This window comes from Camponotus vicinus, unplaced genomic scaffold, assembly GCF_025532165.1.
Source record: "Camponotus vicinus isolate PSW18456_S1 unplaced genomic scaffold, iyCamVici1.0 SCAF_5, whole genome shotgun sequence".
NCBI classification, from domain to species: Eukaryota; Metazoa; Arthropoda; class Insecta; order Hymenoptera; family Formicidae; genus Camponotus; species Camponotus vicinus.
Genome location: NW_028141977.1, coordinates 17,613,066 through 17,631,780, shown reverse-complemented (window position 1 = coordinate 17,631,780; position 18,715 = coordinate 17,613,066). Strand labels below are relative to the sequence as shown.

The 18,715-nt window shown below is 33.7% G+C and overlaps 2 protein-coding genes across 6 annotated transcripts; one reads left to right on the top strand and one right to left on the bottom strand.

The window, feature by feature from the left end:
* Positions 1-36: 36 nt before the first annotated feature.
* Positions 37-4,732, bottom strand: Sirt6 (sirtuin 6). The gene is made up of 7 exons (XM_083099914.1): positions 4,266-4,732; positions 3,935-4,062; positions 3,331-3,449; positions 3,115-3,238; positions 2,739-2,912; positions 2,295-2,418; positions 37-2,209 (listed from the first exon to the last, which is right to left on the bottom strand). The coding sequence occupies exons 1-7, from the start codon at positions 4,329-4,331 to the stop codon at positions 1,730-1,732; spliced, it is 1,215 nt and encodes a 404-aa protein (XP_082956040.1). The 5' UTR covers positions 4,332-4,732; the 3' UTR covers positions 37-1,729.
* A 551-nt stretch (positions 4,733-5,283) lies between these two features.
* Positions 5,284-18,531, top strand: LOC145971496 (beta-1,3-galactosyltransferase 5). 5 transcript variants are annotated; one of them, XM_083099215.1, is made up of 3 exons: positions 5,284-5,517; positions 14,965-15,557; positions 15,871-18,531. In XM_083099215.1, the coding sequence occupies exons 2-3, from the start codon at positions 14,999-15,001 to the stop codon at positions 16,383-16,385; spliced, it is 1,074 nt and encodes a 357-aa protein (XP_082955341.1). In that variant the 5' UTR covers positions 5,284-5,517; positions 14,965-14,998; the 3' UTR covers positions 16,386-18,531. The 5 variants fall into 5 exon arrangements, with proteins under 5 accessions (XP_082955341.1, XP_082955339.1, XP_082955340.1 ...); XM_083099213.1 differs by having other exon boundaries at positions 5,285-5,517; positions 14,961-15,557; XM_083099214.1 differs by lacking the exon at positions 5,284-5,517 and adding an exon at positions 5,824-6,051 and having other exon boundaries at positions 14,961-15,557.
* The last annotated feature ends 184 nt before the right edge of the window (positions 18,532-18,715 follow it).

Below are 18,715 nucleotides of genomic sequence, written 5' to 3'. Positions count from 1 at the left end.
GGATATATTGTATATATACGCATACATAGCACAATCTTTTTCATGGATGTACTTTTTATTTCGAATATTATATCTGGCGAGTAATAATGATTACTTAAATAAAGTCATGTATTACGATGAGAGTGAAGCAAACATCACTATGTACAATATAAATATTACATGATTCGCTATGTTGCATTCTATCATAGAATGCATCCTATACGTTGCAGCTTATATCATTTCTACACGCGAAAATCGTTTAGCGTACTAACTGCGAGATATCGTTAAAACTTTTACTTTCAACATTCCCTTCAACACTATATGGAAAAAGGCGCACTCTGTTAAAAATTCAACATCTGAATTTACCAGTTAATCTAACATCAGCTTGCAGCAATATAGTGCTATATTTTTTTTTTACCTTACACAAACACGCGCGCTATAACACAATATGACGCGCATTCGTAAATCTTGTGTGCGTTGTCAATTTTTGTAAGGCGAACACATTTGAATATTAAGGACAATTAAACGCACACGTCCGGAGCCTGGAATAATATGTCTGTGTGTATTAATGCAAGCAATATTTAGGAGAGTTATACGAAGTGTATCGCCAGCAGAAACAAAATTTCTTTATAATCCAATCACTTATGCGTAATGCCATTCTATTTTAATAAATTTATATTTTCTCTCGGTCTAAAATATTTAAAATGATTTTAATAAAGCTACATATTGTTATATATAATTGCTGAAATTAAAAAAAATTCTAAAAGGGAATAGAAAGATTATATATATATAAAAATTCTTATATGGAAGTTCTTCAGCAAAAAAGTAAAAATATAGCTGAGACACACACACACACACATTACTTTTGATGATTAATGAGCATAAATTATACGCTTATTAAGCAGCTCATATATATATCTGAAATATTTTTATTATTACATTCGGCAACTACTTCAAATCTAGCTATTCTCAATTAAAAAAAAAGCTTATGGAAGTTCTTACTGGCGAAATATGTTATATATATAGGAAGATCTCTTTTATCCAATTATCTTATAATAATCTATAGTGGAAAAAGTATCATATTATGCACGAGAAATCTGGAACACGTTGCTCGTCGAGAGATCTAACTAATTCACGTCGAATCTCTCGCCGTAATACACATCTAAAATGCATATGCGTCAATATATAGGCGAGTTGTAAAAAGCAGATGCAGCACAAACACAATACTTTATGGATACTAATAAAAGTATATACAATTATTGGAATATTTGCGATTTAAATGACATGTTCTGTAAACAAAATTATGAACTCACATTCTCGTTGCATATCTAATGTTAAATGACTATTTTATTTATGATTAGAATGCACTTGCAAGATTACACAAATTAAAAAATTATTTTCAACACATAATTATTTTCTGCATGCATTCTGATATCAATATTTAAACATGTAGAGATAACAAAAATAAATATAATTTTATTTTAAATATTGTCTAAGAATCTGTTTTTTTGTCTGTATAAATAAAAAGTTAAAAAATGAAAAGAGAGAAACTATATTAAAAACACTACATTTAATATTAAATATGCAATGAATATGTTCCAAATGTTTCTATTGAATGTCGGCAAACCTATTCCACTTTTGGATTTCTCACATACAATGAATGATTCGATATGCACTCATAAGTAACTATAGCATACACTGAGAATAATTGAAACATTAGAATGGAAAATTATCGCTGCATTACAACTTGCTACATTGTTTGGTTCATTTGCAGATCAATGTTATGCTCCGTTGTGCCCTCCATCGAATATCTATATGTTTCAACATCTTCTACCTTGTCTTCTATCTTAACAGGATTTTTAATCATGTGATCATTTCCAGTTTTACATACTTCATTTGATGTAGTTTTATTATCTTCTGATTTGATTTCTTGCTTCATTGTAAATGCTTGCTTTCTGGCTTTAGTTTCCCTTATATCCGGTCTCTCTCTCTCGTACATAAATGTTTTTCGTTTCCTTCGCATCGGCTTGCACACCTTTTTATACAGCATATTCATCTCTTTTATTCTGCTGGTTGGAATTGTCCAATCCATTTCTTTACACGTTGTGTCCGGATTTCGTGTCGGATCCATACCGCTTTCATGTTCCGGTATTTCCAATCCCAACTTTTTCATGACTGCGACCATTATTTCATCAACATTGCCATTAATAATTAAATCAGCTTTTTTATCCTGTAATGACAGTTTATTTTAGTTGTACTTTCACAAAATCGCGCAAAACATATTTTTATATATATTTAGTGCGATATAATCTTACATGTTTCGTTGGTTGCAAGTTGCATATAACAAGACGACCTCCATATTTTTTCGTGTACAAAGGTAGATTACCGCTTGGAATAATTTGTAACGTTGTTCCCAAGCATATGCTTAGATCGGCAACGCTAAAAGAACACGAGCTTTTAAATATTACATATGATAATAGATAATGTGATACTCGAGTATTGGTCATACACACATACACATAAAGAATTTTTATATTACACATAAAGCCAAGAGATAATTTTATAAAAGCCACGCTAGAATTGTGCTACTTATAATTTTTAATTATATATATGTAAATATTATTAATAAAATAAATAAATAAATATATACATATATATACATATATATATAATTTATAATAAAGTTTGTATGTATAATAATTTCAGATACCAATACGATTCAACTTTGTTGAATATTGATGCAGAATATTATCATTTACCTGGAATGTAAATCAGACAATGTCAAATCACTGTCTGGTAAATTATGTTCCCAATCGAGAATAGTATCGTGCATTCGGCCACGGCACGGACGACCGCCTATCTGTTCTGATCTGCATACAGTATCTAAAGATTTTTTTCCCACACTTTTGGTCGCAAAATTACGAATAAATTGCCTGTGAAGTAATTTAAGAATTCTCAAATTTTTATTATTCAACAATAGAACCAATATATTTTTATTATTATTTATAATTATTGTGATTAACCCATTTTTTTATTATTTTATATTGACTAATTTTATATATTTTTCTTATAAAAGTAATTAAAGATGCATTTATATATGTATATCTTTTTTTAATCATACATTTATATACAAACCTGCCACATTTATCACACTGTTCTGTAAACATATTTCCATGCAATTCTGCTAAATGTTGCCTCGATATTCCCGACCGGAGATGTAATCCATCTATATTCTGGCTTATGATAAATTTTACTTTTTCTAAAAAAAGAAAAATCTTGTAGCAAACAGATATAGAAAGATAATTGTAAAACTTAAAGTTTTTATAGCTTTTTTCATTCATCGACACTTACTGGCCTCTATCAATTTTTTCAATGCCATATGTGTCTTTGTAGGAATTGCCTCATCAAAGGAAATGTTCATGGAAGGCTTTAAACCTTTTTGTTCCAATGTCCATACACCATTTGTACCCCTAAGGGAAGATATTGTTCAAAAAATAGGCCAATACATTTTATATTAAATTCTAATTATTGAATTTCCTCTTAATTTATTGTTATTGAATATATTGTATAAATAATTATCAAGCTTTGCTCTTTTGTTTAGATTTTTCACATTCACCTGTTCTAATTCCAATACAAGAGTTACAAAATTATCCACAATTTAGAGAAGCTCTAAAAACATATGTTTATACATTTTAAACATGTATCATGACAATAGTGCAAAGATTCTTTTCTACAAAAATGTATAGTTATGAATCAGCAGCTTAGCATTGTTTTACATCTCATACTTGATCTTTACGCTTCAAGATTCTTCGTGTATCACACCCCTGTATACAAATGTCAAATGCTATCTTCAGCAGAAGGGGATGACACAGGCGAATTCGAACGGAGGGGGAGAGGACAGAGGACGGGGACAAGTGAAAAATTGAGTCTCGAGAAATCGGCAAGCGATAGTCACCGAAAATCGGGGATACCCGCGGCGGTGCTGATACCGGCGCCGGTGTGGACCACGACGTGACGGGCGCCCTGTATCCACTCGGCCAGGAGGCCGCATTTCAGCCGAAGAGTCTCAACGCTGTCGTATCTCTGCAAGCAAGGATAATGAGAGCAGAAAGGAAGAGAGAAACGAAAAAAAAAAAAAAAAAAAAACAACATTCTCCCGCTCGATCGCGACAGAACGAATCAAACGTCATTCACGCGTTTTCGCGAAGTGTCGCGAAGATGAAAAGCAGAAAAAAGAAGAAGATTTCACCTCGCCGAGTATTTTCCTCTTTTTTTTTCCTCCTTACCTCCTCCAGGCCCAACACTCCTTTGTTTTCGTACGGTGATAACCCGTCCGCGTAGCTGGATGACATTTTTGCGCGGCCTCTCGTCAGCGAGATCCCGGATCGGATATTCTAGACGACGCCTGGGGGACGCCACGAACGGATATCCGGGCTCGTCTTTTACGATCGCCGTGGACGATGGAAGCGGACGCGATTTTAGCCGCGCTCCGGCCGCGCTCCCATGTGTCAGAACGGATACGTAAACACAATATGAATCGAGCTAATGACCGCGTGCTGTTATGTTTATACGCTACGAATGACGATAAGTGATAGGAAACTCGAGACCCGCGGGGAACGCATTCTGTTTTATAGACTGCACTGCATGCAACGAAATGGCACTTGAACAGAAAGAAGATAATAAACCGCCCGGGGCATGCGCCCTGCGCTTCGCGCGTCCCGTAGGAGCGGCGGTCCGGGACGCCATGGACGCTCGAGTTAGCCCGAGTTCCTCTCGCGTGCATTCAATTCATGCACGAACCGAGCGACCGGCCCGCGCGTTTGGCGGCAATTTCGAAATCGATCCCCGTCCAAGATTACAAAAGGACCATTTCCTATCATTTCAATGCACATTTTAATAAATACATTCGCGTCTAAGATTATTAAAACGCGGACGAAAATATATTTTTTTTTTATTTTAAATCGAGCGATTATAATCGTTAAAAAAACACGATCGCTCGTTATAATTTTCTACTCGAGGGCATATGAAGTTTAGTTTGTTTGATTTTTATTTGTTTCGCTTTACGTCGATTTATTGAGCGCGAAAGGAACGAGACACGTGCTCGCTTGACAGCGCATGGCCTACAAATGTGAAAAAATTAATTTCCCAGGAAAATTCGCGCGCGCAAGAGTAATATAATTTATTCGCGGGATCAAAGCGCGACGCGGACTTATCGGAGGAGCAGCCCGTATATCGATGGATAAAAAAATGACGAAGATTGCTACAAGGTTCCGGAAAATGACGATGGACTTTGGTGGCGTTCCGCGTTCAGCGCCGTCATTTTTCCTCCCCCGCTTTCTCTCGGCGATTTCGCCGCCGGCTCTTTCATCTCCCCGATCGCCGTCTATAGCGAATCCTTTCCCCGCGCATGTCGGTTGGAGTGACGTCTACTACGGTCGCGTCAACTCGAGTGACACGGTCGCGACTAAGGAGCAACGCGCGCCGCACCGTGGAAGGAAGATGAGGGGCGTCAGGAAAAAAAAGAAAACGCACTTCTGAGTACGTAGTTTAATACGAGATTCCTCTCTCTTTTTCCTCTCCGGTCGCTCTTGCACGCATAATCGACGCGTATCCTCATACATACTCGCATACACGTACACGCGCGCGCGCGCGCGCGGACGATGACAGTTGCCGCCGCGTGCTTTTTTCCTCACGTTCGTCGATGTGCGTGCATGCGCGACCAGGTGATTCCGCAAGAAAATACTCCCTCTCTCTCTCTTTCTCTCCCTCCTTCGCGGTCCCCGTCTTTCTCTCTCTCTCTCTCTCTCTCTCTCTCTCTCTCTCTCTCTCTCTCTCTCTCTCTGTCTCTCTCTCTCTCTCCCGCGCTCGCTTTCTCTCCCACTCTTCCTCTCTCACTCGCTTTCGACTCACACCCTCTCTGGTATATAACCTCAAACCGTCGGCGACTCATGTCGCGTCGCTCGACGAGTGTGTTTTCCGCGGCTAGACCGGGGTTCCGAATGTGCGTGGCGCGGTTTCTGCAGTCGCGACGGGTGTTGGTGAGGTCTCGGAGTTTCTTACCACATGCGACTTGTGAGTATCTCGCGCCTGGTCGACTTTTATTTAGATTGCCGCATATGGTGTAACGCGGTCATACCGCGTCCGCACTTTTTTTCCGATCTGACGCGTCCTTGATTGTCGGAGGCGCGAAAATCGCTCCGAGATTCGTTCGCGGAAATGTAACGAGAGAAATTTGTATCGTCGGGAATTTGTATCTTCCGCTTCCTCTGTTGTTCTCCGGTTTATTCTTCTCTTTCTTTCTTTCTTTTCTTCTTTCTTTTTTTTTTTTTTGAAGGATCAGAATTCGGAGAATGCATTTTCGTGAAGCGACATCTCCTTTTGTGTGTGTATTTTTCCTTAAATCCTACATGTACACAAAATTCAAATCAAATGCAAAATTCTGTTCTGCTTCTGTTTTGAAATTGGGGCGGATGTTTGTTTGGAGTAAATTCAAAATACGCTTTTGTTTCAAGTGAAAGCCGATCTGGGTGTTTCCGGTTGAAAAATGTTGACTAAAATGGAAATGCTTTTTTATAATTTCTCGTTTAAAAATGTTCCATGTTAAAAAGCTTCTGTTTTTTTGATGATTTGCCGATTAAATTAATTCGAGTTGAATTAAATTAAATTATCCTCGAAAAATAAGAAATCTCAATTAAAACTGATAAATTCATTAATCGGAGTCTTACCGAAAGGACCTCAATTTTTTATTGAAGCAAAAGCAATAAATCGCCGATTAATTCCGATTAATGAATTTATAATCAGTAACATCTGGCAGTATTTTATTAGATATATGATTATTATTTTTTTTATTTTATTTGACAGATTGAAAGAAGATTAGGAGTGACAAATGTAGCCGAAAGTTTTTATCGTGTGTGTAAACATATTTGCCAATTGAATGATTCGTTGATTAAGTTAATCCGAGTTGACTTAAATTAAATTATCTTTGAAAATAAGAAATCTCAATTAAATTTCAGTTAATATTCTAAGAAATATTTATGTGTTATTATTTATATGCCATTATTTAAAAAACTTTTTTTCAGTAAATCTACAAATAGGATAACAAAAATATCTGTATTTTAATCCAAATATTTTTTTACATATATATATATGTATATTTGTTTCGAAAAACGATTATACACACATATATATATGCGTGTATATAAAACTTGGATATAAATACACTCAGATCGGTTTCCGCTCGAAACAAAACTATTTTTGAGCATGCACGAAATATAGAAATTCGAAGAGTTTCAGTTTTCAAACTTTTCGCATCGATTTCGATGCGAAGAAGCGAGATCTTCCCGTTGAATAAATAAGACAATTAGAAACCGGCGTTTGACGCTAAATAGACAAGAATGAGGGACCTTGAGTGTACCTAATGAGAAAATGCATAATTTATTGCAATGTTGGTTTTACGTCTGCGTGTTACGCAAGGTCGCACCTTGCGCATATCGCAACATAGTTATTAAAGAAAATAGTTATTAGATATCCCGAGGATCAATAATCGTACACGCCCGGCGTCCTGAATTGTTCGACCAAGAATTGTACTCGAAATGTTGGATACCCGCTACAATCTAGTTACGGTACTGGCCCTGCCCTTTTCGCTCGAAATGTCGCAACAAACAAGCCGAAAGTTTATTTTATACATAATGTCGTGGGACGAGAAACGCACGCAAATATTGTCCCGAGACATACATTTTAATGAATTCGGCGTCGGCTTTTTGCGCTCTTTAGGAAAGGAATTTTACAAAAATAAATATAATATATATAGGTATTGAGATATTTTTTAATTATAGTTATTAATAATTTAATATAATTATTAAATATAATTATTAATAATTTAAGATAATTATAAGGAAAATTTTATTTATTACAAGATTGTTAAACACAGCGCATATTAAAAGATCGCAATATTTCATATTACTAGTAATATTTTATATTCTTTTGTGCGTTATTTTTGTATCTTATTTCATGTTATTTTAATTTCAATGAGGCACTTTTTTTGCTCGGCAATCGCGTGTGATGATCAAATTCTTCTCCTCGGAATACAATTAATATGATTAATATTATAAGGAAAATTATAAGGAAATAATTATAAAGAAAATTATTAACAAATAGGAATATAATTATTAATAATTTAAGATAATAGGGAAATACAATTACTAATAATTTAAGAGAATTATAAGGAAAATTTTACAAGATTAAGTTTGTGCGTTTATCTTGAAGATATTTCGCTGTTAATAGTATTTCATGAAAGTTTAAGAAATCGACAAATAACAAAATTATTGAAAATTGAAAAATAACAAAATAAAATTCAATATCATGGTTCAGTTTACGATCGTAACATTTTTTCTCGGTACATTGAATGTGTCGTAATAGAAATGGAATAAAAAAACAAACACCGAATCGTATTTGTAAATAAGTATAATTTTATAAAAGAACTTCGAAATTCGTCATAAAACGTGCATCCTTAGATGCGTCAAAAGAAAGTCACGCATCGATTCCTTTCATGTGTCAGCTGACTTGTCAGAGAAAGACTGCATTCGGTGGACTCTTGTAATGCGCGACACGAAAACTTTGACGGCGATGAATAAATCATAGGTGCGGTCAGACGATTCTTGTTTCGAACTCTCTTTCCGATCGACAATTGAGTTTTTCAAAGATCGTCTCGTCGCGCGAAAATTCCATATTTGATTTCGCGCGTTCTAAATAACCGCCCTTTGAGGGATACGCTTTACCGCGCCTTGTCGTAAATCGCGCTGAAAGCCCTTTTACATGTAACGCAAAATGAAATATTGACGGGAGTGTTCTTGCGTGATATCGAAGCTTTTGTTACACGACTGGTCGAGGAATAAATCATTTCAAAAATTATTTTGGAATACATGGATGATGGTCCAGTTTATACGATTGTTCGATACGAGCGTATCAAATAGTAACTAATATATATAAATTGATCATTGTGTGTAAATTGGTCATTGATCAGCTTAAGAATGCTACTTGATATAAGTATGAAATGATCGGTATCAATTAGAGTTAATAACTTATAGCCTTCGATGTCTCGATTAATGATTTATTCATATCGAAAGATTGAAAAAAAAATTAAAATTAAAAAGAAAAAAATATGATACATTTTTCGATCTAATTATTAATTGATATATTCTGTCGAGAAGAATGAAACATTTTAAATGAAAGAGCGCTTTTGTTTTAAAATTTTTTCTTTTGTCGCTCTAATCATTCTAATCGTTCTAATTTGTGCAATTTTTTTTGTCAATTAGCGCGCAGATATTTTTGTCAACGCGATTTACGTCTTATTCTTAGACATCCTATATGTTTCTTCGAGACCTTCTTTATTTATGGTACAGCCAAGGACGTATTTATATAGAAACTAATAAAATTTATCGTTCAGTCCTTTAATTGCTCGCAAGAGAACCCGCGACATGATTTCATTTAGAAATTATTAATTTTTCGATGGTCTATATAAAACAAATAGGAAACGCATTTCCTCTTTCGAGATAACAAAAACATATAATTCAAAACTTTCTCTTTCAATTTTATATTTTTTCCTCTTATTCGATACTTTATCTAATTAATTTGATAAATGAATGATATTCCTCCAAGAAAGGGACAAACAAAATTCATTCGCGTGGATTAGGCATTTTTATACGAGGAGAAATTATTTATTCCTTTCATAGAGCTAGATTAGATGACACGAGGCTTTTCCGGCTTTTCACGATACTTTCTTTCACAGCCGTCCCTGACAGGCGCCGGTCTGGTGCCACGTTGTTTGGCGACGCGTGTTGGACCTAAGAGAGATGAAGGGTGTGCGTCATCACCCAGTTTCAGTCGTTCAAAGCGTAGCAAACTCGACGTTAGTCGATTTCTTTTTTTTCTCGCGCGTGCGTGGAACATCCCGTAACAATTTTTCTCGACTCGATGTAGCGAACTATATCGAGGGTCGGCAACCTAAGTGCGCGTGTTAAGGGGTGCCACGAATAATCGCGTGGATTCTGTCTTATACGCGCGATTTACGCGCGCAAATGCTCCTCTCCTCCTTCTGTCTACCCTTCATGGATATTTTATTAAACTCAGGCATGTGCGATGAGAAATAGAGGTAAGATTCTTTGCAAATAATATGTGCGTTGCAAACGGTAAATGTTAAGTAATAATGTATAAAATTAATTAAAAGAAAAGTTAAGTTTCTCCGAGATTTAATTTAGATAATTCATACAGTTTATTGTCAAATTTTTTAATCGATTAACATCGATTTTTAGTGCGCGTTAATTTTTCTCACGTGTTGCTTGCGGTCAAGAATTTTGATTCTTTATTCTAATATCCTTGTAACTAGAAAAAAAAAAGATAAAATCATACGAAAAGAAGACTTTTCATCGAAAAAAATTGTTTGTTAAAGTATCTTAGATACGAAATATTTTTGAACGTTAAGTGGTTAACGATCTCATTAATTAAAAATAAATACTAAGAATTAATATACAGTTTATAAGATACACAAAAAAGTATCCAGGCTTTTTATTTTCACGAATCAATATTATCACATTTGGGGGTTTTTGTAGAATATCGTTTTATATTATTAATTTTACGCGACGAAATTTTATAACAATTTCTCGGCTTGATTTTCAAGTGTTAATATTGGTCTAACATGCATCAGTGCATGATGAACTCTCCGGATCGATAATGTCAACCTCGGGAACCGATGATTCAAGGATCAAAGCAATCGACCCTTGTATGCACAGCATTCCGTGCACTATGATGATAAATAGCTGTATTACTGTAAAATCCTTTGACAATTTTGACATTATACACTCAATTCCCAATTCCTGATAGAATTTTAGAGCCGCGAAAATTCGTGCTGCGACTCGCGATTATATTACAATTGTAGTAATACGGCACGAAAATTAGCGGTTCTTGTTCGTCCGATTATTTCGCGTTGAAACGTTCGAATTACGCGAATGCGAAAATAGTATCGTCTTGTTCTATAAAATATGAAAGAATAAACCGATAATGATTCGAATAACCCTTTTGAATTAATTAAAGAGATTGTTTAATTATTCGATATTTGTAAATAATATCTAGGTAGGAAGACAAAATTATTTCGAAGTCACGATTGGTTACGATTGCGGTATTTTTACAAATCAGCACTTTCCAACAATGAATATACATATATACACACATACACACACGCGCACCATTAATAATAAAGATTTTTGTGATAAACAAATGTATGTGTGAAAAAAAGATATTTAAAAAAAATTGATGTATCAATATATCATTCTTATATTCTTTTGATAGACATTTAATTTATCGCATTTAATATTCATCAAGATTTGGAAGGGATATAATTAAATTTTTACTTCCTACATATTCTGAAAAAAAGAGATTACGCGAATCTTGCAACAACAAAAAATAGCTATAAAAATGCAAATAGTTATGCTCTACCGTCAAGAAAGAATAATTGCAATATTACATCTCAGTAATATTATATCTTAATATTAGCTCTAATATTATAGCCATATTGCAGCGCGATATCTCGAGATTAAACACACAAGATTCGTCTTACATATAATTTATATGCGAGGCTGAAAGTCTTGTTTAACAAATAAATGCAGCAAATTGCGTTCACCGATGTTATCTCGGATTTTACATATGTTCTTGTTGGTTTTATGCGAGAAGACGAAGAGCGTTAGAAATATGTAGATACTTTAGGATATATTCGTACGATTATTGATTGCGATATAAGTGACGCGTGAAGCGTTTATTAATCTGAAATTGATGTACATCAAATTAAGGTTAACTTGGATCGTTAAACGTAAATTAAATGGTCTTTCAATAACACACCACTTTAATATTATAGATCGATGTTAAAGAACAAATTCTTCACGTGCTGTCGCTATTCGTTCGTGAACTTTTCACTTGACCTTGACGTATGACTGAAAAATATATAGCACAAATTGCTTGTCCTTCTCTCCCCCCCACCTCCTTCCATCTTGCGTTCTTGATAATTATAGTGGTAGCATAAAGCACGTCTTGTCATAACTCATAGCTGCACACTTATCGTCAAGTTATTAGATGAAAATAATTAGCAAAGTAAATTTAATAAATTTAATTACGATCTCTCGACTAATATAATATATTCTTGTTATACTCGTTGACTTTTGAAGTATCATATGTATTAAAACCATTTTACCTGTCATCGAAAGTGTTTTTTTTCTTTTGAGGAAAAAATCAACAAATGATCAACAAGCTGATATAAAAATAGATGTGCATAATTTTCTGCGAATAAAATGATAAAAAGTTTTGCGAAATGATAAATTTTCAATTATAATACGATAAATTTAAATGTGACTAATAAAATAGTGTGGGACGCAATAATGTTATCTGTCGTTATTTTAAATTTCGCATAATAATGTTATCTCGAATTCTCTAAAAGAAGATATTCTCTATTGTTATTAGCGATAATATTATCTTAAATTATTAATATTAGCTTAAAATGCATAGTTTCTATATTTACATTTCTATCTATGTTTACATTAGGCAAATCGCAAGAGTTAATAGAGAATCCGTAATTGTGATTATCGCCTATTTGCGCACAGAATTAATTCTCTCTAAATTTAGTCATTGTTATGTCGAGTGGGTTAAAAAGAAACTTTTATTGATTTTCGAACAGAATTATCTGTATAGTTTATAAATATCGTTACAAAAATTTCTTTGTAAGTTTTCTCGAGTGAAATTTATCTTACAATTTAATTCTCAATCCTACTCTCGATTCATCTTGTACGTAATTAAAAAATATATCAATCAAAAGTGATTAGAAGTGTATCAGTTTTATCGGACAAATCGGGATTCTCTTTCATGCTTCTTACGACATAGACACAGAGATTTGATGGATATACTAATGCATATGTAAATCATTTTATATAAGTTTTAATTTCAAGTGTTGTGTTGTAACGTTATTAAAATACTTTTAGACGTTATAAATTTGTATTGATGTGTTATAAATTTTATAAACCCTTGGATCTTTTATTCGATTTGCGTAATATAATTTAGCGAAATATTTTATTATTTGTGCGAGCGTGAAAAATATAAAAGTATTTTATTATCACAGGCGGAGAAAATATTTTTTCTCAATTAATTTTAATCTCTCTTGTAAATGAAATTGTTTAATGATGATAAATAGCTTTTATTGTGTTTTGATTCATCGCGATTTATTTTCATTTTACGTCAGCTATCGTGACATTTATATCTGAAGTTCTGCAAGCGTATCTGCAGTTAACGTTTCATATTGTTATTTGCCATAAATAGCAAATAGAATAGATTAGATGCAGATATCTCATTGTCTATGTATATGAGATATTCGCGTTTTATGTCATTATCTTTATATCGATGGTCTTTCGATACGTAGATAAAAAAAATCGTCATAATATCATGTTTTTTTCATCGCGGACTTTTTTTATCGATAAAATCGTAAAATCAGATTGAATCATTTTCAGCCTAGAGTTTTATCTTGGTCTCGATAGCTCGCTAATATATCATACATCTGATGTGCTCGGTTGGTCTCCCATTGATTCGTGTGGGAAATTTCTTGTGTGCAAACGCTTAATACTTTCAACTTACTTGGCTCGACTTACGAGCGAACAAGATTATTATTGTTTATAAAACTTTTAAAACTTGCTTTCTCCTTGAACATGCACGCGAGAAATTAGTATACGCAACATTTGCTCGTGCTACTTGTTGCAAAAATTATTTCTGACCCTTTCTTTCCTCGCGATGCTTGATATTTTTCATCGATATGAATCATTAATAAATGAATTATAAATATATATGATTTAATATATGATTTAATTTTAATATATATTTATTGTATAATTAAATATATAGATATATATTTATTATTATATATTTATTATATGTTTAATTTTACAATAAATATTATAATATATTAATAATATGTATTTATTGTATAATTAAATATATAGAATATATTTGGAACTCATTTCATTAATGATTCAAATCGATAAAAAATCGTCAGTCCTCTTCGAAGGAAGGAAGTATTAGTTCAGAAATCGTGTAACATATAATTTAATTAACTCGTATAATCAGTATTTTGATACGTATTGTGACATAATGAGATAACATTGTGCGATAATACACGATAGTGGATAGAAACACAATTTTTTTATCTAGAATCAGTAAGCATGTGAACATTATCACATTTAACTTACGGACAGGCGATCGTTTAAACATACCTTACGATTGATCAACTTTATAAAGTACGTTATATAATGAAAAAAAACTACCTATTACTCGTTTCTTCGATTAATTTTCCGACTACGGTTTTTAGATTCGCAAGCTTTGACTTGTGCATAATTAAAAGATGTATCAGTCAAAAGTGAAAAGTGATTAGAAGGGTATCAGTTTTATCGGATAAATCGGGATTCTTTCGTGTTTCTTACAGCATAGAAATTTGATGGATATATTAGCATATGTGTACCATTTTATGCAATGATTTTAATTTCAAGCGTTGTGTTGTATCAGCGCAAAATGTTCTCAAATAACGTTATTAAAATACTTTTAGACTTACATGTTATAAAATCCTTCTAGACTTACACGTTATAAATTTACTTCTAGACTTGCATATTAATAATATACTTCTAGACATGTTATATAAATTTTATAAACGCTTGAATTCTCGTTCCTCTTGCATACAGATATCTACAGTTATTTTACAAAATCGAATATTTTCTTCCTAATTCTAAGATATCAAGTTAGAACATTTTTATTATTTGTATGTAGCACAAAGTGCACTTTATAAGATTAATGCAGTCTGCAATATCAATAATAAGGTGGTTGTGTACGCGAGATCGTGATAATCCGCAAATTCTGAAGTTCGCGACTAATCGATTGTGTTTTCATCATCGTATTTTTTTCAGCAAGAATCCAACGTGTATGATGAAAGGGGCTCATTAGTATGCTGGATAAGCGACGGCTCCATGCCTCCGGTACGTCGCCATGCACCCTCATCTTCGTGGTCGTTCTGGCACTAACTGGATGCTTCTCGTTCTGGATTCACATCGATGGTTCAGGATCACTGATCCCTTACTTCAGCGGCGGTGCGGCCGCGCCAGGATATATCCTTATATTTCCCGGAAACGTCACACCCTCTGCGCAGCCCTACTCAATAAACGAACTTCCGTCCGATGATAAAACCACGCTGATCAACATCACGGACTTCAGATTCATCATGAACCACAATCCCTGCAATCGTACGCAACCATTGCTGCTAATGTTGGTTCATTCGGCGCCGGGAAACTTCCCGAAGAGGCATGTCGTACGAGAGACCTGGGGTCAACAAGCGCCAGACGTGACTTTATTGTTTCTCGTGGGATACTCGGAGGAGTATCAGTCCAGGCTCGAGGAGGAGAACAAGAAATATCAAGACTTAATACAGGGAAACTTTCTTGATGCCTATAGAAACATGACCTACAAGCACGTTATGGGATTAAAGTGGGCTACTTATTACTGTCCAAGTAAGATGATATTCAAGTTTTATAGCCTCATCTTAATTCTATAGTCAGATTTTATTTTTATTTAATTTTTCATATCTTACTTATATGTATATTTGTATCTCAGGATTCATGGAGTAGCTTAACAATGAGATAATCAAGATAAATGTCGACTTGACACACTATCTTATCGCTCTTAAAAAAAATACACAATTCTTTAAAGATAACATCTTATTCCTCTAGTCTTATCACCCGTGTGATAATCGATTATTTTAATGTATACGATATGTTATGAATATGTTATGTATACACATATGTAACTTTGATATTGTTTTAGGTGCCAAATATATACTTAAATTAGACGATGACGTTTTTGTTCATTTACCGGCCATGCTGGACTTTCTAACGCGTGGCCTCTCGCCGTGGGGTGCAAGACGTCTGATTCTCTGTGATCTTCTGTCGGCTTCCACAGTGAAGAGATCCTGGCGCTCAAAGTGGCGCGTCTCTCCTCAGGAGTATCCCGGTAGACTTTATCCCGCGTACTGTGCCGGATGGGCGATCTTATACTCCCCCGATAGTGTATTTATACTATACCGCGAAGCCCAGAAGGAGCCATACTTCTGGATCGACGACGTGCACGTTACCGGGACACTGGCTAGGAAAGTAAATTTAACGCAAACCTCATTACACTCTTGGGTGCTTACGACCGAGAGCATGCGGGACCTGTTGTCGAATCCGAGTGCTCGACGAGATTTTCTGTTCGGGCCTCCGGATTTAACGGAGAGCGGAATACGAGCCTTACATAGTCTGGTTACTAAACCACGGCCTAGCAGCGAGAGCCTATTGAATTAAACACGTCTAATAGAACAATTTCGGTTATATTTCGGGTGTAATGTGAGAGAAAGGGAGGAGAGAGAAGACATACGAACAATGAGTGTTCTTATACTTTCCGCGTATCTCTTAATTCTATATACATGCGTATATCTGTACAATAGTCCAATGTGAGTGTTCGATTATTTGCACGAACGCCATGTTATGCATAATGCATACGTAATAGTGCGTTACATATATGTGCATATGTGTGTAACATATTGTTACATGGTAATTATTCTACATATGATGTGAACAAAATATTAGGGAACTTATAATTGTCTTATTTAATCAAGGATTGAAACCGGTATAATTTCAGTTTCAATTGAATTCAGTTTCTCGCACTAAAATGAAACGCTACATCAATTGTCGCATTTGCAGTGTTTCGAATAACATAGGGATCAAACTTTCCAGATTTGTGGAGAATGGAGAATTGGAGTTTAAACTTAGTTGAATAAAATACTGATTTCAATCCCTATATATCGAAACAATAGATGAAGAAAATGTTTTAATGAAATATTTTACTTTTAAAACTTAAGAGAATTCGTATTTTTTCCTAGTATTCTAGACTATTTAATAAACTAGTTAATTTGTAATCAGGGCTTGTAATTGAACATTGTTTCACGTTAAAAGTAAAAACAATATTCTCGATTTATATTTGTCATAAATTTTTTAAATTTCTGAATTATTCAAGTCATCGCATAAAGAATATATAACAATATCTAATAATTTGTAGCACAATTGCAATTGATACCTGATTTTTTTATGTATAGATTACGTTAGCCATTTCTATACGACCACTCTATAGGACGCACATATGCACGCACATACATTTTTAGATCTTTATATTAAATGAGGCGAAAAATCGACAAAAATGTTCTTCGATTATTTCGAATCAATTTGATATTTTTCTTTACAATATCTGTCGCGCAAAATTAAATAAATAAATATATATATATATATATATAATTAATTTTTTAATACATGTATATGATCAATTTTTTAACCAATCATTTATGAGCCCTGATTATTGTATTTGAATTAAGTTCAATCTGATATGAGAAGTTTTTATATAAATTTCGAATATTTTAATTTAAAAAATAAAACCACCTATTTTTTTATTTATATTTATAAAATGCCAACACAGTATATGGAGGAGTAATATTAGTATCTCGTGGAGGAGTAATTTTACGTATCTCGTGGTGGAAGACATTCTCCTCTCGCAGTGATAAAAATTTGCGAGAGATGAGTGTATCATACTTCATTGTAAATTTATTAATCGGCGACAAGAAACGAGGGAGTTCGTACATGGAGCCACACTGAATGTATTTAAATGTAATGTAATTGACGAGCAAATTTAAGATATTACATTGTTATGCAATTAACGAATCGAATTAATATTGTTATGTAGCAACAAGTACAACCCCAAAACAAGGGTCCACTCGCAATTAGAGATCGCAGATATCTGTCTGTTTTTGAATGTCTATAAATTTTTTATGTGAATCCGTTTTTTCTTTCTTGATTTGACCACCCACGATATATATTCGGTACTATGAAAAGTATGTGCCTGCAAATTGTAATATGTCAAGAAACGTAACAGTTAGTCCATTTAGCTTTTAGTTATGTTTAGTGATTTTTATAGGATATCGATGATCGATGTGACAACTCTGACATTACTTCACATTGTACATTCTCTCTTTTGATCTAAAAATACAACGAATATGTCTATGGAATAAAACACGCAGAATTCCACTCGCCAGCACGCTATATTCGGAGCCGAATTTTTTCTTGTGATATAATGGAGAGATCTCGAACTCTATCGTCATCTCAAGTATTTGCAAATTGCAAAACTAGGCAGCATATTCGTATTTCACACTATAGGATAAAAAGATCGATGGTTATATTAATTATATTAAAAGATCTCACGCATTATATTTCTCTCGACATGGATATTCTTAAGCGTTTTTACTGATATATCGAATTTTTTCTTATATATCATCTTATTTATATATTGTTTTGGGAAAGAGAAAGTATCTCTATCGCGATAATGTGAAGTCGCATAATATAATTCTTGTGATGGAATAAATACTTATATATAATTTCAATAAATAATGGATTATTTAAAATACACAGTGTATTTCTCTTATCTTTTTTCGCACTAATTTTATGTAACTTAATCAAATTATCTTTGTGTGTATGTGTATGATATGTATTATAAATCATATCAAACACAATTTGACATATGAAGAAACATGTATAAATAATTTCTAGCCCAGCAGCAAAAACAGTTGAAAATGAATTAATTTATATAA

Coding starts and splice junctions, on each gene's coding strand:
- Sirt6 (XM_083099914.1), bottom strand. CDS start 4,331: ATGTCATCCAGCTACGCGGACGGGTTATCACCGTACGAAAACAAAGGA. Junction 2,913..3,114: donor CAGTGTGATAAATGTGGCAG/GTTTGTATATAA, acceptor ATTACTTCACAG/GCAATTTATTCGTAATTTTG. Junction 2,210..2,294: donor ACTTGCAACCAACGAAACAT/GTAAGATTATAT, acceptor CTGTCATTACAG/GATAAAAAAGCTGATTTAAT.
- LOC145971496 (XM_083099215.1), top strand. CDS start 14,999: ATGCTGGATAAGCGACGGCTCCATGCCTCCGGTACGTCGCCATGCACC. Junction 15,558..15,870: donor GGCTACTTATTACTGTCCAA/GTAAGATGATAT, acceptor ATATTGTTTTAG/GTGCCAAATATATACTTAAA.